At 43.8% G+C, this 21,480-nt stretch overlaps 1 protein-coding gene and 1 long non-coding RNA gene across 3 annotated transcripts; both read left to right on the forward strand.

Annotated features, from left to right (window-relative positions):
* The first annotated feature begins 2,193 nt into the window (after positions 1–2,193).
* SEC22C (SEC22 homolog C, vesicle trafficking protein) lies at positions 2,194–15,739 on the forward strand. Of its 2 annotated transcripts, none has more exons than XM_007443811.4 (7): positions 2,194–2,267; positions 4,290–4,499; positions 5,259–5,422; positions 7,253–7,432; positions 8,509–8,627; positions 10,531–10,596; positions 11,598–15,739. In XM_007443811.4, the coding sequence occupies exons 2-7, from the start codon at positions 4,318–4,320 to the stop codon at positions 11,796–11,798; spliced, it is 912 nt and encodes a 303-aa protein (XP_007443873.2). In that variant the 5' UTR covers positions 2,194–2,267; positions 4,290–4,317; the 3' UTR covers positions 11,799–15,739. The 2 variants fall into 2 exon arrangements, with proteins under 2 accessions (XP_007443873.2, XP_088006453.1); XM_088150327.1 differs by lacking the exon at positions 2,194–2,267 and adding an exon at positions 2,292–2,918.
* A 196-nt stretch (positions 15,740–15,935) lies between these two features.
* Positions 15,936–21,158, forward strand: LOC112542844 (uncharacterized). The gene is made up of 3 exons (XR_003086426.2): positions 15,936–17,108; positions 19,471–19,623; positions 20,585–21,158. It is a non-coding gene; the product is annotated as an uncharacterized LOC112542844 (long non-coding RNA).
* The last annotated feature ends 322 nt before the right edge of the window (positions 21,159–21,480 follow it).

Genomic DNA, 21,480 nt, shown 5'->3' on the forward strand with positions numbered 1-21,480 from the left:
GAATTACCACGGTGGTTCAGCAAAATGTCACTTGACTGTGACTTACGATTTTACTTCCACCTTCTCTATTAATTCTGCTTGTTGCAAGCCAGTTGCGAAGCACACAAATGGCAATCACGTGACCACAGGACACTGCAAGGGTCGTAAATGCGAGGACTGGTCGCAAAGCTATTTTTTACACGGTCGTAACGGCAAATGGTCGTTAAACGAGGCAGTCGGTAAGCAAGGACTATTTGTAATACTATTTATTGCCATCTTGTGGTCCTCTAGATTTTTGCAAACCCGTTCTTCTTGCTCTAAGACTAGCGTGTGGATTCCTTTACGCAGGAATCCCCCATGGAGTAGCCATGCCCCTTGCCCCTGCTTGGTTTTAATGTTTTAAAAAGGTTATTTGCATTCATTTTTGTAAAGGAAGATGGCGCATTGCAAAACAAAGCATCGGCCCCCACATCTTTATTTCCAAGAATGACCCTGGGTGCCAGATCGAAGCAGGATTAACTGGGGATAGTATAGAGCGGGGTTTCTCAACCTCAGCAACTTTAAGATGTGTGGACTTCAACTCCCAGAATTCCCCAGCCAGCATAGCTGGCTGGGGAATTCTGGGAGTTGAAGTCCACACATCTTAAAGTTGATTAAGGTTGAAAAACCCTGGTATAGAGTATCGGGGGGTGATACAAGCCACCTCACCAGTTTACCTTTTGCTAAATATATCTCTCCAATAGGTCGTGCCCAAGAGATTCCCTTTTGCAGAGATTTTGCGAGAGCGCCTCGGCCCCAGTGAAAGCGTTCCAAATGCTCGTTGGCCCGCAAAGGCCGGGGGCCGCTGCGTTGAAAGATAACAAAAGCGTGCAGGATGTTTCAGAGCGGTCATGTAAATGCTCCGTAAAGACTCTTTACTTCTGCCTTGAATTCAGATAGAAGACGATTGTCCAAGCGGCCCTGGGTGGCCGCCAAAAGCCTGATTTATGCAGGGAAGAAGATAATCTGTTCCCAGCAAATGCTTTCGTGGAGGTTTATCTAACGGCGCTGCCGGAGGACCAGCATCAGGGCCTTCTCTCTTTTGAAAGGCAGTTTGCTAGAGGTTGGAAGCCGCAGTTCAGCTGACGTGGCCTTATCAAGTCTGCTCTTCCAGTTCTCAGCTGCAACAAATGCCTCTTTGTAACAAGATCAAACGCCAGATCAAGTTCTTAATCCGTTCCCCGCAGCGTAGCATCGCAGGAATCCATTCCAAGCATTTTTTTTTTTTTAAATGTTGCTCCGAAGGCCATATTACAAACAAAAGGAAAATGTCGATTTCTGTAATTTGGTAACTCGGTTTTCATTTCCCTCCCAGCTTTACCCCAAAGTTAAAGAAGCTCTTTTGAACAATGGCTTCCCCCGAGTTTTCGTTGCTCTGCGGATCTGGTAAAAATTGACAGCTCAGGAAAACTCAAATTATGGGTTAGGTAATTCTGTTAAAACTGTTCTTGCTGCAAGTCCTGTTGCAAAGGTTTATCTCCGTTGAATCCCTAGTTTATAACGGTGGCCTGAGATAAAGAAAGCAAGTAGCCTCATAAAAGCATGGAAATGCAAAGATGGGGCTCCCAAAGAACATCTAGTCCAACCCTCTGAATGTACAGGGAAAAATCTTCTAGAGGGGGCTACCCAGACTCTTCTTAAAAACCTTCAGAGACGGGGAGCCCTCTGAAACTATCGTCCCAATTTACTTCTTTACGTTTAAGTGAAAAGTAGACAGCCAAGAACTTTTGCTTCGGAATTTAACTCTGATGTTAAGATTCCAAAACATGAAACGTCTCTTGGAGAGGCACAGTCTTTAAGCCTTCTGAATGGCTTGCGGTTTAAAAGAGACAAAAGGGAAATTAAAAGAAATATCGGGGGGGTGGGAGGAAAGATCCGAAAGCTCTAAATATATACATCGCAGTAGGGAAAGCCTGCGAACTTTGGATTTTCTTAAGAAAAAACATTTCCATCTCTCGAATAAGGGGTGGACGGAAATACACCTATCCGTCGATTGCATTTTCTGCGAGATCGATGCCTTGACCCGCCCCGGCCCCAGTTTTGGATACCGGGCAAAGGGGGTCAGTGTCACACCTGCCCTCATCAAAACTCATACGGGGCTGGCGACGCTCTTGCGGTCGCCTCTCGATGGTGCCCGGTGCCCCTCCGGCCGCTGCCTTCTCCGTGGCCGGAAGTGGGCGGGCCGAAGCGTTTGTTGTGGTGGGATCCCCTTCCGCCGCGGCAGCGAGGCCGGGGGCGAGAGAGCCGAGGTTGGCGTGCCCGGGGGAGCGGAGGGCGGGCTGGGGCGCCGCTGCTCGGAAGGGCCCCCCGTCTTCCCCCGGGTCAAGCGGGCGTCCCTGGCCCCGGGTTCAAACGGGAGGGGGGCCGGAGTTGAAGGGGGTCGGAGGCTGCCAGGCAAGCGCAGCCTACCTCGCCAAGTTGTTGTGAGGGCGAAAGGCTGAGGAAGGAGAGGCCCGCTCTCATCGTCCGGGGAGAAGCGAACGGGCGGGCTGGGTTCACACACACCGCCCACCCGGAACGGGTTTGGGGGGTGTGGTGCGAATCCAGGCCCGGGGAGCCCACGAGCCCCTGCTTGGCCGGACCCGGGGCGCGTGGCCGGGCTGGCTTGGCCCCCCACGCCCCCAGGGGCCGGCCTGCTGCTCAGGAGGGTCTCAGACAGTGCATCAGGAGCCGTTGTCCCAGGGTCGCTAATAGACATGCCAAACACGCCTGGCATTTGGGGACATTTCGAGGTCCGAGAAGGCTGAACGGGGGTCGATGCGACCGTCTGGATGGAGGTCGCTGCGGGTCCAGGAGGAAAGTTGGAGCGATACTTTGGAACGGGGCCCGTGGCAACGTGGTGTATTTTTTTTTTTTTAATCCCGTGAGATTAGATAAAAAGGCAGCTATGCTCCTTCTTGGTACGCCGTGCAGATTGGCATCACATTGTGTCTTGTTTTCTTTGTGGGTCCTGCATTCCTTTAAAAAAGAAGAAGAGATCCTAGCCACTCATGCAGGCTTTTATTTACCGTGTGTACTTGCAGATAAGCCGAGAATTTTAGGTTCTGAAATACACCCCCAAAATGGGGTTTGGCTTATCCATGGATGGGCTTATCCATGAATATGTACGGTAGTTTTTAAACAGCATAGGTGGGTCTCGATTAGTGTGGTTATTGAACCCCACAGAATGGTCGTATTATTTGAATTCATGTTGTTCAGAGTGATATTTCTATTGAGAACAGGGTAATTCTTGGAAATAGGCAATGAGCATTTTTAAACATAAATCTGTATATGTTTATGTAAGTAAGTAATCTTTATTGTCATTGTACTTCTTGTACAACGAAATTAAATGCCACCCCAGTGCAGCTTTAAAAATATAAATTATACACATTATTAATGAAATATAACAGTAAAAGATAAAAATAATATACTTACAACTTAAATTTATTTTTAACAAGGCTGCAGCATTAAACTTGTACTGTTTTCCTCTGGTGGAATCTTCCTTTTCTCCATTTTGCACACATGAAAATTAGCAGTGTGTAAAACTGCAACCGTGCATCCGCTAACCTCACATTAACTGAATTTTGGGTCGCACTAAACGTGAACTGGTATCAATTTACAATTCACACTAAATCGAATATTGTGACCCACCTGCATAGCCATTGAAAAATAGCGTATGTAGTTTTCACATGTGGAACTCATTGTTTTGTTTAGGAAAGCCCTTATAAATTGAACAGATAAATAAGCTTTAAAAATATTTTTTGTTGTTGAATGCGGACACAAACTTGTTATATTGTTAGGCAATTCCGCATTGGTCCTCAATGCCATTTTTCTGCTCAGGCAAAGGAGATTGAGCCAGACGTGCTGGCATCTGTCGGAGACGCCTTAATCTGAATTCCTACCCTGGGCAGAGAGTTGAACCTGATCAAGTAAATGGCCCTTTCCTGCTCTGCAGTTCAATAACTTCTCAGTCACAGCTCTTTCCAGAGAGCCTGGCTTACATCATTTCAGCCCAAAACAAAGTCCCCCCCACCTTATCTGGACTTTTAAAGCTGTAGCACTCCATATTTATTTTAAGCTGTTATTCTGCATTTATCTTGGTGGCTTCGGTTTTCTAAGTCTTTTTTACTTATTATAAAATAAGTCTTTTATAAGACTGATAAGACTTTTATAAGTATTTTATAAGACTGATAAAATAAGACTATTTTATAAGTATGTGTGATTTATTTTTATCTGTATCAGCTGGTCAGAGAGCAACATGGACCTGGATTAACTAAAATGCCTTCTTCCAGGCTGTCCCCATGAGTTCTCCTGTGGAGGATGCCCATGATCCTCTTTGCCTGCGTGGTGCGGGTAAGGGATGGACTTCCGCTCTCGGCTTCCAGCGACTTCCACCTAGACCAGGGTTTCTTGGAATGCAGGAAGAGACTCAAGGTCCTGTCCTCCATACTGACACGATACCCGGAACGTGGCACAGCAAAAGAACGTGACCTCAGCATACAGTAAGTCATGCTAGAGCTTGAGACCCAAATTGGCTTGTCCTCTTTTATTTATTTATTATATGGAATGTTTTTCTGCCACTTCAGCCATTTGACTTGACTCTGTCCGGCTTGCAAGCAGCAAACAAATGCAGATAATCCAGTGCTCAAAAAGTTACCGTTCATCAAACAATAAAAACACAATCTGCAGATATAAAACCATTGCACTATCTTGCATCGGACAATAGAAATTCATGTTCTATTGTCATGATGCTCAGGGGCTTCTGCTTGCTCCTGCTTCAGACTCCAGATGGGTACTGAAAAAGTCATGTTTTTAAAACCTTCCTGAATATTCAAAGGGAAAATGGGACTCTTAGACCTGGTGGGAGCTCCTGCAGAAAATGCTTGCTTGTTTCCCAAACAAAAAAAGAGTGAGAAAGAAGCAAAACGGATACTTCGGAGAGAATGGAAGTTCCTACTTGTTTCTGGATTCAGGCCTACCCCCTTACAGCGCCCAACAAATTACTGCTAAGAGCTGTCCATATTTTTATAAGGCTCCCCTTGTACCAGCCCCATCACTCATATCTCCTCTAGAATCATCTTTTCATAAGACTAGGGCAGATGTTGTTGTCGCTGTTGTTTTCAAAACATCCAAAATAATTTCTTGAGAGGATAACAGGTGAGTGCTTTCTGTAGGAGCTCCTATTTATGCACCAATCAGTAAATAAAATGTTGTTCCGCATCGCACTCTTTGTGGTTAATCCTAGATATTTTCCTTCTCAGCTTCCACACTTCTGGGGACGTCGCCTGCACCTGCATCACCGTCAGCAGTTATCCAGCAGTCATGGCATTCTGCTTTTTGGAAGAGCTCCGGTGCAAATTTGCCATGTCCTACAATGCTACCAGTGTGAGTCTGGCTTCCAGGCCGTATGCTTTCCTTGAATTTGGTATGTAGTTCGTTTGTTTTTATGTCTTTGTCTTCCTGTGGAAAATTTAGCAAGTCATTGCTGTGTTGAGAACTGTCAGTGATATTATTCTTTACAATTTCTAAAATACCACAATAGTCCTAATTATCACTTTTAACCTGCTGTTAAGGAAGGATAGAAATAGGTATCTTGACCAAGCCGTTAAACAATCTTATTTGTGAGAACTGATTTCATTGATTTGGTCTATTTGAGGCACTGGATAGTTAATTTAAAATATCCCCCATTTTTGTCCTTGCACAAAGTTGAGGTGGACTGTTTGCTTGAGGCAACGTGAAGCAATTTTTAGCTTTAGGGAAGTGACCCTGTGTGTCTCTCCACATTCCAAGCAAGGCATTTGTCCCTCTGGAATGTCTAATAAACATTTCAGAGCTCAAGCAGCCTATTCTGATTTTATATTTCCAACGATGTCACTTTTGTTTCTTTTTGTGTGTGGAAAACATGCAAATGCTATCTTACAAAAAAGAGATTTAAACTAAAAAGTACCAATATTTTACTGTATCCTTGCAAATCTATGATGTGGCTGCATTCAAAATATTTTATATTTTTTTGGACTTCCCTTGGACATGGCACGGGGAGTTATGGCTGCAATATGCCCATATAAGACCTCTCCTCTGTGAACTGCGCTGTCTACCAGTTAGATTTCAAATGCAGTTCAGGGTTCTGGTTACCACCTGTAAAGCCCTTCATCGCAAAGGGCCTGGCTATGTACGGGGCCATCTGTCTTCTGTAGCAACTGCCTGTTCTGTATGATCAGATAGAATTGGCATGCTCCCATTGATTAAACCTTGTCATCTGATGGGACCCAGGAAGCGAGCCTTCTCTGTTGCAGCACCTGCCCTCTAGAACAGCATTCCCCACCAAGATTTGCATTGCCCTTAGACAAGGCTCCTTAAAACCTGGCTCTTTCCCAGGCCTTGGGTCAGGTTGGGTGGCAGGCCCATGGTGGGCATCCTGTATGTTGAGGGGGTATTCGTTTTAGTCTTTCTAAAGGTCCACTAGTTTCATTATGCATCGTTGTTTCATTTGCTTTTAAAAATGCATGGCACCCAGCAGTGCCACGGAGTTGGGAAGCCTTATGGATCTGATACATAAATAAATGAAATAGAGCTGGAACTAAGGGCAGCCAAAAGCATCTGGGGATTGCAATATTCAGGGCTACTTAATTTATTTAAAGATAAGTGAGGATACTGTATAACATCTGCAACATTCAGGAAAGCCGATGAAAGTGTCCTTGACAGTTGGCTGTTCAGCCTCTTCCTTAAAAGCCTCCAGAGGTGGAGAACTTTTAATCTCCATAGATAGACTGTTCCACTCTTTTAGAAATCTTACCATCTGGAAGTTTTTCCTTTTATTTAAATGAATTCAACTTATAGCTCTTGTTTCTGATCTTAGTTTCCCATGGTATCATGTCTCCCCCTCCGTGTTTGCTTCAGATTAAACATCCCAGGTTCCTTCAGCTGGTCCTCATAGGACATGACCTCAGGTCCCCCATTCCCTTTGCCACCCTCCCCTGAACTTTCTCTAACCTATTACTGTCCTTCTGGAAATTGATGGATTGAGATGTGCCATCAAGTCATTGTCGACTCTTAGCAACCACATCGATAGATTTTCTCCATGATGATCTGTCCCTAACTTGGTCCCTTCTGGGAATAGGATGCCTAGAATCACACATATCACTTCAGGTGTGGTCTCACTCTATAAAAATAACAAATTCCATCGCTGGGAGTTAGCGAGGCATACCTATATATTTTCTTATTTTTAGAGAAAGCTTTTGTTGCCTCTTTGCCGCAGACAATGTCATTCAGAAAATCAAAAACCATTTCAATCACACCAACTGCGCTCAGCAAAAAATCTGTGTGGAAAAGATGCAGGAGGAGTTGCGCGTGCGACCTCCTGCGCTCATCAGATGGGAAGATACGGAGCTAATGAATGGGATGATGAATGGCCGTGTGGAAGTCCACCTCGAGACTGGTGAGTTATCCTACATCGGGGTCAACTTTTTCTTGTTCGCCACATTGCATGTAGAGAGCCACAGAGATGGCCTTGGGGAAACTATGCAGAAACAGTTACAAAAACAAAAACATGCTTTAAGCCCGGGAAACCAAATATTAGAAAGGAACTCAGATTGGCTCTGCCCTAACCTGTTGGGCTGTAAGAGGGAGGGAAGAGAAAACACAGTCAGGTTTCCACAATTCTGTTACTCTAGTCCAGTGTTTCTCCATCTCAGCGACTTTACAGCCTATGGATTTTAACTCCCAGAATTCCCCAACCAGCTGGGGAATTCTGGGAGTTGAAGTCCACAGGCTGTAAAGTTGCTGAGATGGAGAAACGCTGTGCCAGCCTATCTCACTGCAGTGGAGTTCCAGTCGAACTTCTGGAGTCTGTTTCCTGACTTGCTCTACCTCAAAGGGTTGACATCATGGGCACGATAAGGCAATTAACTGTGGTTAATTTCAGCATCAAGCAGTACAGCTTTAAGCCAATTTTTCCCCAATTTTTACAGGCTGCAGAACCTGCTAGTTTTTTTTTTTTTTAAATCCTGATCAAGAGGCAAAGTTCTAGTGACAGAAAATTGGCTGCCTTCAAGTTCTCTGTGGGACACAGCTGGAAAAACCTTGCTGTAAACAGAGGCCGTTGCGATTGCCTGTGCAGTGACAAAATCAACAATATGAATTCAGAGCAGAGCTTATTCCTGAACGTGTGGAATTCTGTGAGATGTAGTCCCAATACTGTTAGAGGTTGGGAAAAGCTAATCTATGAATTGGCACCATTTTCTGTAGCCTCCTAGAAGTGCTTCCGATACCTTCGATCCTGTCAGATAGAATCAGTGTTACTTTAAATGATCTTTCCTTGCACTTCTTTCAAAGCTGCTTCAAAGTTAGGGAATGAATGGTTTACAAAAGATGTTTTGCAAAAGGTGATTAAACTGGAAAATAGTTCAGGCGCTGAAGTATGGGAGAAGCATAAAAAAGCATTGTAAACTTCCTAGCAAGATGGAGCAATCTCACCTTGGTTTTATGTCCTTTTCTTCTTGAATTCACCCGAAGCGCCTGCTTGCAGGATGCAGCCTGTGTCTCCTTTGGGGATCCTCTCTCTCGTCCTCAACATCATGTGTGGTGCGCTCAATCTTATCCGAGGGGTTCACCTGGCAGAATATTCATTTCAGGTAACTGGGGCTGCTAATTTGGGGGCAAGGAGGGGAGCTCTTCCCGTGCCCCTTTTTAACGGTTGTTTCCATAGTCATGTTGGATGGAGTGACCCTGTCAAGGTGAAGAAAACCTCTTTTAGTTTGTTATTTTACATCATCCATAACTGTCTATAAACTAGCTGAAAAATTGAACAAAACCAGGGAAGGTTCCTACTTTCCAATATATGTTATTTGGAGTCAGCTCTGAAATAATAAGGAAGCCAGGAAAATTGGCTTCTTCCAAACAGTTTCATATATGGATTTTTCTAATTTCAGGGTTTTTTTCCCTCTCCCTCCCTCCCCCATTCTGTCCCCTACGACCCTCTCAGAGCCCCACAAAATCAAAATTATTTGCCAGCATACATTGAAAAATAATGCAGTATTAAAATCCCATCAAACATTTGTGGGAAGCGCTAGTGGTAGCGAATGCGTCAGTTTTAATTTTTAAAATGGTAAATATCAATAAATATAACCCAGACAAACAAAAGCTGTTTTGGGACCTTCTGTAATTTTTAAAAGTGGGAAGGGGTCCTGAGAGAAAAAAGTTTAAGAAATACTGACCTAGATTTAGTAAATAATTCTGTGTTATTTGAAGATTTGGTATTCTCCTCCATTGGAATTGGTCCAATGGGAGAAAAACTTTATTTATATATCAAATTTGTCACTGCCCATCTCATTAAAAAGTGACTCTGGGCAGTTTACAGAGGAGATAAAATCAATTAAAACACAATATAAAAATCAATTAAAATACAATATAAAAATCAATTAAAATACAATATAAAAATCAGTTAAAATACAATATAAAATTGATGCACTGTTCTGTTGTAGAATAGCTGTTGGCATCTTAGAAGAATAACATCAATTTAAGTGGAAGCATTTTCTCCCCACCAAGGAGCTGTGATTTCAGATCTTCAAAAATGAATCATACAAACAAAACATTTTTAAAAATAGGTTAAGGCCATCTTGCTGCATATAACTAGTTTATTTGGTATCTTGTATGATAGGATCCACTACTGTTCAGTCTCTCCTAATCAGTTTAGTTAACTCTGATTCTGCATTCTGGTGCCAAAACGTGTGTTAAAAAAGAAACTGGTCAGAATCTGTTTAAAGCAGAATTCAGGTGGTGGTTCTTGTTTGGAAGTAGGCTCCTCTGAATACAGCAAAACTTCTGATCAGGCTTATACAGTGGTACCTCTAGTTACGAACTTAATCCATTCCGTGACTCTGGTTGCAACTCGAGTTGGTCTCAAGTCGAGGTAAAGTTTCCCATAAGGTTCAATGTAAATCCGGTTAAGCCGTTCCGCCCTCCGAATTTGGTCGCACCACGAGGCAAATTTCCCCATAAGGTTCATGTAAATACGGCTAATCCGCCCTCCGAATTTGGTCGCACCCTGAGGTAAATTTCCCCCATAAGGTTCAATGTAAATATGGCTAAACAGTTCTGAAACATATGCATTTTATTTTTAAACCTCAAAAACCTTCCAAACACCACAAAACACACCACAAGCCTCACCGAACGTCTCCTTGCTACCGCAGTCTCGCCCACAGGAAGCCACGACCGCGTGGCAGCAAGGAAAATAGCCACGGATCCGGTTCATAAGTAGAGGCGAGTTTGTAAGTAGAGGTAAATTTTTGGGGCCGGAGCTGGTCGTATCTCGAAAAATTCGTAAGTAGGGGCATTCGTAAGTAGAGGTACCACTGTACGTTGGTTAAAGTTATTTAACAGGTAGCTTTCGAAGATGACCTTTGCTGACTAGGTAGGAAAAATGTGTGTGTGGTGCAGGGGGTCTCTTTTGTGGACCTCTCTGCACTAGCTGAGTCAGTTTGACATTCAAATTCATCTTTGAATTTTAATTTGACATTCAAATTCATCTTCCTGTAGGAAGATCACAAAGGAATTGGAAATGTAGTAGCATTTCTGCTGCCTTTCATCGCCTGCTTTGGTTTGGTAAGTAATTTATACATTATCTGCTTTGTTGGGACTTGTCTTTCCTTCCTGGTTTTTTTCTTTTTTTTCGTTAAAAAGTGTCTTAAATTAAGATTTTAATATTCTTGAGCTTTTACCTCAATGGCTTGCTGTAATGCTTTGATTTAAAAGTTGATAATGGAGGGCTTATCATGGGTTTATTGTGATGTGGTGTTTTCTGTATTCAGATCTTTGTCTTTAATATGCCTGTAAATCAGGTGTTGGCAGTTTTTCAGTGCCAAGCACTGAAAAATAAGTTAAAAATGACCCAAATGTCACAACATAACCAAATAACTTCCCAGTTCTGAGAAGTTAAGATTTTAATATTCTTGAGTGAGAGCTGGCAGGGATTCAGATAAGACCCAGCAATCTTGTTAGAGTTTGGCCTTTCCACCAATGAATTTTGCTGAAATGGTGTTAGCAGAGGAAACGCAGTTTAATGCCTCATTTCGCTTTTGGATCGCTGGTTGATTCCAGCAACCTTTGGGTATTTTAGGGGATGTTTTGTTATGAAAACCTTGATGGCATGATCTATGATGCAGTTAATACCATTTTAAATAGTCATTGTCCATGCTTATATGGGTGGTCCTTGCTTAATGACCACTCATTCAGTGACCCTTCAAATGTGCAATGGTGCTGAACAAGTGGTACTTACGACCAGTCCTCAGAGTTCCAGCTGTCGCAGCATCCCCCCGGTCTCATGATTCCCATTTGTGACCTTCTTTGCCTGCTTCTGAGGAGCAAAGTCAATGGGGATGCCAGCAGGAGGGTGCAAATGACAACCACATGACGTCCTCACTTAACAATTTGCGGTGATTCACTTAACGATGGCAATGTGATGTTGCGCTTTACGACCGTGTTACTTAGCAACAGCAATTCCAGTCCCAGTTGCTGTCATAAATCAAGGACTAACTCTATTGTGCATGTACCGTGCTTACATAACAGCTGTTTTTTCTGTTTGTTTGTTTTTTTAATTTTTGCAGTGTTACCTCTACTTGTTCTACACTTCAGCCAGGAAGATCAAAGTCTTCATCCTTTTTGTGACTGTCTGTGTCTGCAACACATATTTGTATGGATTAAGAAACCACTGGCAGATACTTTTCCACATAGGAGTTGCTTCTCTTTCTTCTCATCAGATATTAACCCGGCAGGTGGTTGAGAAACAGCCCGATTTGGGGGTGTGAAAAAGGACTCACCGAATTCCAGATGGGGTGTTTAAAAAGCCTTTGCGTTGAGGAAGGTGGTTGTAATGCAGCTCCAAGCGGTTTGACTAGTAAATTTGGTTTTTCATCCTTCCTCAAAATAATGCATTTTAGCAAAACTCAGACGCAATTTTTTAGGGCGGATAGGGAGCAAAGAAACAAGATATTCATCTTAAGGAAGGAAGCTTTAATTTTTTGCAGGTTAATGTATATGATCCAAGAATAGGCTGAAGGATGTCTGCACTGAAGATGATCATGCAGGGTGCTCTTTAACACTGCTCTGAGCTTCCAGTAGAAATTCAGAATGTGGTTATAGGCTGCCAAGAGCACATTTTCTGACCTGTCTTTTGCAAGCAGAGAGCAGGTTCAGAAGTACTGTCAAGCGCTGATAATGTGGGAAAATCAACTTGGAGAATCAGACTCCAGGTAAGGTCAATATTGCACATGCCCTGAGAACTCCCAACTGTGTTTGAGGCCTCTCTCAGAGATGAGCTTTGGGGCATTGTTGCAACCAGCTTTTGGGCTCCTCCAAGTTTAAAGCAGACTCTTGGCCGAACCATTGAGGTTTTTATGGCAACAGTGGGTTGTCATAATAAGTAATTTATGATGATGATAATTGTGGGGGGGGGATTGTTTGGGAAACAGGTTCTTGACTAAGGTGCAGCTTATATGCGTTAGACTAATTGTCAGGCATGAGTTGTAGATAAATCTACTTATACGAGCTGGAATGGGTAGACAAGGCAAAGGTAAGAATGCCTTGAAAAGCCACTGATGGTGAAGGTGCCTTGAAATGTATCCTGTAAAAGTTTCTTGTACACTGTCCGTTCATCATTTTGAACCTAAAGAAGGCCTTGAAAAGACAATGGGTTCCACGGTTTCACATCAGTAGGGGAATTTTGTAATATTTTCTCATTTGATATCTGGCTTTCAGTCCACCTGCCACACGTGGGGGCTCAGCCACAGGTTTACAGAACAGATAATAAGGGAAAAAAGTGAACTGGGTGCTGCATGTTCTTCATGTAGTTACTTTTTTCAGTTTGAATGGGGATGAATTTTTATTGAAAGCAACCATGGTAATTTTATAATGGCGTGCCCTAAGCAGGGCATCCATTGAGTTTAGCTCAGAGCAACTCAGATGCTGCTAGACCTCATGTCAAGGAACACAAGACTTTACCAGGTAAATGTTAACAGATCTTGGACTGATGCAGCGTGCCCAGTTCTTGTCCACTGCCAGGTTCTCACAGTCTCTCCAGCCTCTTGTCGCAACAGTGGCCAACACCACCTACGCTCTGTCTTGTTGGATTTGCTTCTAGTATAGATAGTCCCATCACAGAGGTACGTTTTGCCTTTTAATGAAACATAAGATTGACGAGAGAAAAAGCACTTCTAAATTGTTGAGTGGCACAATCTGTCAGCATCGTGAGTGTCTTAAAAGGTCTACTTTGATCTCACGCACTCAGAAGACTTGTGTGAGCAGCTTTTGTATCCAGTGTCTTATATCAAGGGTGTTATAGCCCAGCTGAAGGGGGAGGAATCCCTGGTCTTGTTCTTCCTTTAGAAAGGGCCCCCTTCATTTCCTCCCTGGATTCTCCTTCCAAGCCTCCTTCCTTGGAAGTGCCTCGCTTTAAAGGGCCTTTCACATTTCCCCAGATGGCTCCAAGGATGATATAGAAGTACTGAAAGAGGAGCCAAGGGTACTCTGCCCTTGACTTGTGGGAAGAAAGCTGCCCAACTCACAACAAGGGGATGGCCAGTGGGGGAGGTGACACCCCAAAATGGAGGGTTCCTGGCTTGTTGGGGTGGAGTTGTGAAAGCTTTATGGGGTCTGTGTGGCTTCTAGGCTGTTCCCCATGCCCAAGGCTTCCCAAGGCTTCACTGTGTGTGGTGCAACGTTGGTTACCCAAGCAGTAACCGCAGCATGGTGGAGAGCTGTCAAGGTCCAGTGTTCTTCCATCCCAAATAAAGAGGGTTTGGGGCTGGTATGGTAGAGCAGTTAAAGAATTAGACTAGGATGGTGAGATCTAGGTTTAAATCTACCCTTAGCCATCGACGCTTACAGGATGACTGGGCCAACTGACGTTTTCCAGCCCAGTGTAATTCGTGTAGTAGTTTGAGGGATAAAATGGGAAGGTAGAAGAATGCATGCTGTCTTGAGCTTCTGGAGCACAGTTGGGTTTGTCTTCGAGTTGCATTAACTAATTCTTGGTCGCCTCACGGGTGCGTCTGTGGAAGTATCAAGAAAGAGCATCAATTGCCTCCCCCATCAGGCCTACAACCCTGGCATTTTCTGGTGGTTTCCCATCCAAGGATAGACAGAATATGACACTGGTTAGCTTTCGGAGATCAGCCCAACTTTGCAAAGAGCTATCAGGTTTTTGTACTGCTAGGGAAACAGGAGGGTAAGTATTCCTCCTCACGGAAAGCTAGTGTGCCAGAAGAATTAATTACCTAGCTTCTCTTGGTGTGCTACTTTTCTAGGTTTTCTAGCAAGGCCATCATGCAAACTCCCACCTGCATTTCACCCGGTACACCTGAAGCCGACTTGCTGCCTCAGCAGCTTTTAATTGAAGCCTGATTTTTAGCAGGTTTATCTAAACAGTTGTCCCCCGCTGTTTAATCTTTTGGAACTCTTAAAACAAGAGGTGGTTTCTTACAAAAGAGAAAACAGGAAGTCACTCTAATACAGAATGAAGAATGTCCTCTTTCCGGATTCTCCAGCTTGAAACGCGTGAGTGTGCTTAAAATTTGATGACAGAATTGAACAGCCTGCTTTTCTAAAAGCAGTTAACTAGAATCCAGGCGTCTGTTGCTCTATATATTCTGTTTGGAATGCGTGGAAATCTATGTTAGCGTTTAACCATTTGTGAGCCCTTTTTGATAACTTTTTGAAACCAGTTTATTGTACAAAACTTTGATGCAGATTTTCTTAGCAAGATGTGGGATTGAAACATTAAAAGAAGTTTTATGTGATAGCTTGGCAAAGCATCCCATTGCGCTACTGGATGGTCAGCAAACTCTAGCCTTTACCCCAAAACTCTCCCTTGTTTGGGATTTTTATTTATTCTTTTTCTATAGGATTTGAGAACTGAAAAAAAAAATGCTTTAGAGACCCACATTATTCAGGTAAAAAAATTAACTTCACCTCTTTGTTCTAAAATTGTGGGTTCTTTTCTGACCATTTTCGAGAACTGATCCTTCCCCTTTTTTTCAAGTTCCAACATCCCGGTTTATCTAGATCTTTAGCTTTTTGAAGCACGGCTACATCCTGCGTAGACTGAAACTTAGAAAAAGCTTTTGATGTGGCCTCCCTGAGTCTGTAGTGCTTAAATATATAAGTATCAATAATCCAGCCTGCAAAATCTTGCAGGCCTGTTCTCCAATCTGTTGACTTTTCAAGAGCGGGCACATTTCAAATATGCCCCCTTGAAAAGAGGTGGGGCTTCCGTTACCCAATAAGCCATCTTGACTGTTTCGACCACCTGCCTGAGCCCACCTTAAGCCCATTGCCTTGACAAAGGGCCCTTTTAGTTTTGTGGCACTGTCTGTAACCCTTTTCTTTGGGGAGTGCAAAATGGTTTGCGTCTTGCTACCCCACATTCAAAGAAGAGCGCGTCCCTGTTAGTGCCAAGATCTGTTTTTTTTCCTTTCCCCCCCTTTCTGAACGAAAGCCAACAACTGTTAAAACTCCAAACGGCTGCTCCTTTGAAACGATCAGAGAGAACAGGGTTTTCAACTCTGGCGGCTTTTTATTTGCAGACCAAAGATGCTTCTGTGTGTTTCTGGTTCTCCCCCCACCCCACCCCGAGAAGCTTTTGCACTGTCTTCAAAAAATCTGACCTTCTAATGTCTGAAAAAGTTGCATCTGTATATATGTAGAGGACGAATAGATGATAAGAGTAAAAGATTAAATTACATTTTGCATATGTACTTGTCGGTGATGTTTTATACCTCTCATCTTTTCATTTGGACTTTCTCTGCTGTCTAGGACAGTGTTTCTCAACCTTAACCACTTTAAGAGGCCTGGACTTCAACTCCCAGAATTCCCCAGCCAGCATGGCTGGTTGGGGAATTCTGGGAGTTGAAGTCCAGGCCTCTTAAAGTGGCTAAGGTTGAGAAAAATTGGTCTAGGATCTGGGTTGATTTTATTCAGAGGCCATGTTTCACCAATGTCTGTTAAAATTGATGGATGAAAGGCAGCAAGAGAAATGAAGTCTGCGTCCCAACTCTTTTCCAAAAACAATTTAGCAAGGAAACAAGTGCCTCTCCTTGTAGCTTCTCCTGCCCTCCGGGTACGCTGGGCAAGAGCCCCCACCCTCGCCAGCAACAATGGGCATGGAGGGCATTGGGCAGAGATCCAATCCAGAAGGTTGAGAGAGCCAGTGTGGTGTCTGTTCTTGAACCAGGGGAAATGTGGGCATCTTCAGGGGTCATGGAGCAATTTGCAATGGGTGGTTTGTGAGTCGAGGGTCCAGTTCGGGAGCGCCGCTGCTGAGACGCTTGTGTAGAACAACGGAGTTTGGGTGGGATGATGACGTGATTTGAGACCCGGAAAAGGGGTGGTTGGGTCAAACTGTTTAAGAACCACTGATGTTGAGGACCTTGACAGAGATAGGCCAGATCCTTTACCAAAGCAACAAGGGGAAACACTCAAGTCCACAAAGGCAGATGGGGTTTGTAAGCAGTTCAGACAGACACCCCCCTAATTCACGTGAGTATGAGGTGGGGGGAAATAAAGCACAATCAGACTTGCAAGATTCTGTTACTATAGCCATTATTAATAAAATTTGGTTTGGCCTTCCTGTGGAGGTGACTTCTTGGTTAGGTCTAGGTCAGCATTTCTCAACCTTGGCAACTTTAAGACGTGTGGACTTCAACTCCCAAAACTGGAGTTGCTGGCTGAGGAATTCTGGGAGTTGAAGTCCACACATCTTAAAGTTGTCAAGTTTGAAAAACCCTGGTCTACATAGTGGGACTGACAGTGTAGCAGTTAAGGAGTTGATGTGGGACCCATTGTATCCAAGGTAAATTTCACCTACATCTCATTTAGGAACAGTTCTCTCAACTCTGTCCATCTCACGGAATGGTTGGGGCAGGAATCTGCAATTTCCTGTCGGGTTCGCCTTCATTTTCCCATGTTTCAAGCAAGTTGCAAGCTAACTGTTGGGAATCTCTCTTCCAAAGGTTCACTCTAGCACACCTGAACCTTCATCCTGAAGAGAGAAGAGGCATTTAGCTGAGGATCTAGCTGCCATGGGGAGCTGAGAGGAAAATCAGCCTGAGATGTAGATTCTGGTAGGCTTTTGACCTTTTTGGAGGTACGATCTAGCTAGTGGGACAGGAATCTCCCTCCCACTGAGTTTGTAATGACTGGATCAGGCCGGTAGTCCATCTGGTTTAATTAGCATCTGTATCACACAGCAGACATTCAGATGCATTCAGGAATCTCCTACGAAGATGAATAGGATGGTGGTGGAGTTTTTCCACCATGGTTAGTCTAGCAGTTGGAACTGAAGACCCCTCTGGGATCTAGAAAGTAGTCAAGACCAAGAGCTCACTCCTTTGAATTTGTCCCCTTTCCAAACTCTCTAAATTGGCCATCCCCGCGTCCAAATCTCCTTGAACAGCCACACCATGGGAATTTTGGATTCACACCCTCTTTTGAACCAAAAATAAATCACAGAAGCTAAAGCGTGGTTAGTTTGGAGGTCATTCTAGCACGCAAACCCAACCTATGAAAGCGAAGCAGGAGGGGATAATGTTCACAAGACGTGATCTTGAACAAGATTGCCTTTTTGCTGTGGCGTAAAATAGGAAAACCCTTTCCTTTAAGGCACGAGAGGGCGCCAGTGAATTACTGAACACTGCATGGGTGAAAACAGGCTAAAAAAAGCGCAGAATCGGCTGCTTGGTCTGGCTTATTTTTTAGCATTAGCAACAAGATGTTAGTGCCATACTCTTCCTTGTGTTTCCCCCCCCCCCAGCTGCCAAATAATTAGCTTCAAATACACACCAGAAGAACTGGATCTGAGCCCATCACCTTATATTTTCCTCATTGCATATCCTACCACTTCCTCCCCCCACCCCATTTTGTCCCATTGAAGCCAATAGTCTACCGAGCAGACCCAAATACTGAAAAAATCAATGGGTTATATCAGCATTTTTCAAACTTGACAACTTGAAGATGTGTGGGCTTCACCTCCCAGAATTCCCCAGCCAGCACATCTTCGAGTTGCCAAGATTGAAAAACACGGGGTTATATTTTAACTGATTGGGTTTACTCATTGGAATGAAAAGTTGGGGTCTTCTTGAGTACAGGACAATATTATGAATGCCCCTCTCTTCCTGTGGGCCCTGGGCAATTATCCCACTGCAATTCCCTCCCCCCCATCTTCATTTGCACTTTAAAAAACATCCTTTGCTTCAGTCACGTCCCTTAAGAGGGAATTAGATTCCCCCTTAAGATTCCCAATGGTCCATAGGGAAATGCCAGGCGGGTATGACCTCCTGGCAGTTTTGGGAGGGAGAGCAGCCAACAGGCACCTTAAATTTCTGAGAAGTTTAGTGCAGTTATTTTTTTAAACATTCAGAAGTCTGTAAACAGCATTAGTGTAATGATAATCACAAGGAAGGAGAGGAGAAGGTCTAGCAGAACATGCAAAGTGTTTGGGAGAAGTTACTTGCTCGGGGGGAATAGAACCCAGTTCTTCTCTCCATAAGGAATAAACCAGATATTTAAAGGTTGGTTTTTATATCCAAACACTTCAAAAAGAGTGTTCTGGCTACCTTTCTACATTTGGAGAGAGAAATTGTCTGGCTGGTGCTCTTGTTTTGCTGTCAGAAATATAACGGTTAGGTTTGGAGAGACCGAAACTTTGATCTTTCTTACTGCATCTGCGTGATGATCAATCTTTCGCAGTGCTGCTCTTCACCCCCCCTCCCCTGCCCCATTTGGCTTCTCTTAATTTCTCTCTCCACTGCAAGACCACGATGATCCTTCGGTTTCCTTGAAAGCTTACTGAAATGTGGCTGACCCAAGCTGAGTTCTCACGCAACCACCCAGCACGAAAGACTAAGCCGCATTTTGGTCTGGAGTACTTTGCAAATGCAGTTGACAGTTAACTGACAGTTCCGTGCCTTCGATATGAGCTCAGAAAATTGGGTTAGTCAAGAAAATCAAGTTTAAGTCCATGACAGGCAAATGGGTTTTGCAAACATTTAATCGCCCTCCCCAAAGTTAAATCAGTTGCTTCTGTGTTAAATGTTCACTTGGTGGAAACTTCTGAATAATTCAGGGACAGAAAGGTTTGTATAGAGGCTCCTGTCCCCCTGAGATCATTCTTGCGTTGAGGATTGGGAAAGCAGCTTAAATGGCAGAATCTTTCTTTATGTTTGGCCTAAAACGATCCTGCCTCTGTTGCTGGGTGCGCACAGAAACAACTTTTTGTAATTTTCATCGAGATGATCCCCAGTTTCCTGGAGTAACTGTTCAAACTGGGGAGAGGGAATGGTGTCAGCCCCTTCAGAGGTGGGATATTAATCTAAGACAAGTAAATATTTCATCTAAATAGATGAAAGGGGATGTAATCTAATAAAAAGGAATATATTGATATAGGAGTAAAAGAAATCTTTTTTGATCCCCTGACTTGCGAGCTAGTAACTGCATCCAGGGCCAAAATGATGGTGATGCTGGAATCAAGTAAAGAAAAGAAAATGAATACCCCTTTGAGTAACCAGCCACAGGAAGGTGCATCTCTCTGCCTGAAGAACTTCCCTTGGAGAAAGATTTAGAACTCCTTAAAATAGTACGGTAAGTTTGTACTAGAAACCCGGAAGAAAGTCCCGTCCCGTCCCCTTCCCTTCCCTTCCCTTCCCTCCCTCCCTCCCTCCCTCCCTCCCTCTCTCTCTCTCTCTCTCTTTCTTTCTTTCTTTCTTTCTCCTTCCTCCCTCCCTCCCTCCCTCCCTCCCTCCTCCCCGCCCTCCTTTTCTTTCTTTCCCCTCCCTCCCTCCCTCCCTCCTCTTTCTTTCTCCTTCCTTTTTCTCTTTTCACTCTTTTTCCCTTACTTTCTTCCTGTTTCTCTTTTCATATTTTTTCCTTCCTTCCTTCCACCCACCCACCCACCCATTCTGTTGGGCCAATTTACTATACAATGCATCAAGGCTACACAGGATTTAAAGGAATTCAGAAGATGTGCTTTGGACCTCATGCAGCCGAGCAACAATAAATGCAATCGCAGCGCCTACGCACTGTCCCCCTTCTTCCCGCCTTGCTAACTCTTCCATCCGGGGAACTCCAGAGACTAACAGCTCAGGAGCTTTGTTCCTTTCTCATTCTTCGAAGGAGGCCTTTCAAACGGAGGACAAAATGTTTTTGATGTCCCCCACCCCCTGTTGTTCTACCATTCACAGACTGGGTAGGTTGAGGGCTGGCTTTTTCAGCCACATCCTTGGGAACAGTTCAGTTTAAGCTCGACCGCAGCATTGCTGGGTTCTTTGTACACCTTTCCGTGCACCTGTTCCAGTTCTTCTGCCTTTGACTCATTATCAGTCAACGCGAGTCTTGCAAAAGCCATTTGGGGTGGGCATCTCTGTCCTTCCGAATTCTAGCTGTCTGGCAGGCAAACAGATGTTATCATGGTACAAGATACAGGACTCATAAGTTGCAACGAATAACAAGCTGCAAAGCATTTCCCCCGTTATCAGATGCAACCTCAGCAATTTGTGCTAAGAGGTGCCACAACTCATCTGTCTTTTCCCACTTCTGTTTGCAGAATTAGTCATGATTCGCTCCGGGAGACTGGATTCGGTCATTCTGAAATCATTGTTAGAAAGAAAAAAAGGAGGTATTGCTGTGTAAAAGATGCCAGAGGAAAAAATGGTCCCTAAACAGACAGATAAACCCTACATAAGCAAGCAAGCAAGAATGCTCCAAAACCGGAAAAATTTAATGTTGCTGGCTGAATGTTTAACTTCAACATGCATTTTTCTGGCGTGGAAATGGCACTGCATTGTACTTCTCTACTAATTCTGGAGTTCAGAGTGAGAACAGCTGTCTGAGTCAGCCACTCTTTAAAGTAGATCGCTCCATCCGACGAAGGTGTTTCCTTTCGTGTTGGAAAGGAAAATTTCAAAACACAGGCCTGATATTAAAATTCCTCAGAAGGACTTCCTGAATATCTTTGCATATATTCGTCCCTCTTATTCCTCCTACAGCGTTCATCGCGATGCTGGCTTCTTCCTTTAAATCCAGCCCAGCCTGCCTGCAGGGCAATAGCAGAAGGAAATAATTCATTTTCTAACCACATAAAGTTTATTGGATTCCCTGACAGACATTGGAGAGAGACAGGAAGGGTATTTTTAAAGTGAAGAATGAATGAATGAATGAATGAATGAATGAATGAATGAATGAATGAATGAATGAATGAATAATAAAAGCTGTCATGATGCTGAATACCTTGAAGCACCTCAAGCACCAACCATTGGGGGCAACGTCCCTTCTTGATCACTAGGAGCAAAGCCAATCTTCATGCATGTCATGCTTGGAGAATGTGACTTACTGCTGGATGATCCACAGGGTATGATTAAAAAAGTCAAGATGGTGGCCTTGATGGTGCAATTGAAGCTCCGCCTCCTTTCTTTGTGCCTCCTGGCTACCCTCTTGACTTTT

This window comes from Python bivittatus, unplaced genomic scaffold, assembly GCF_059951505.1.
Source record: "Python bivittatus isolate LINGU-HERP-01145 unplaced genomic scaffold, Pbiv_v1 ctg000610_np1212, whole genome shotgun sequence".
NCBI classification, from domain to species: domain Eukaryota; kingdom Metazoa; phylum Chordata; class Lepidosauria; order Squamata; family Pythonidae; genus Python; species Python bivittatus.

What these genes read in the sequence shown, in the direction of transcription:
- SEC22C (XM_007443811.4), top strand. Translation starts at nt 4,318, where the DNA reads ATGCCCATGATCCTCTTTGCCTGCGTGGTGCGGGTAAGGGATGGACTT. An exon ending in GAACGTGACCTCAGCATACA is followed by an intron (nt 4,500 to 5,258) that starts GTAAGTCATGCT and finishes TTTCCTTCTCAG; the next exon opens with CTTCCACACTTCTGGGGACG. An exon ending in GGAAGTCCACCTCGAGACTG is followed by an intron (nt 7,433 to 8,508) that starts GTGAGTTATCCT and finishes ATTCACCCGAAG; the next exon opens with CGCCTGCTTGCAGGATGCAG.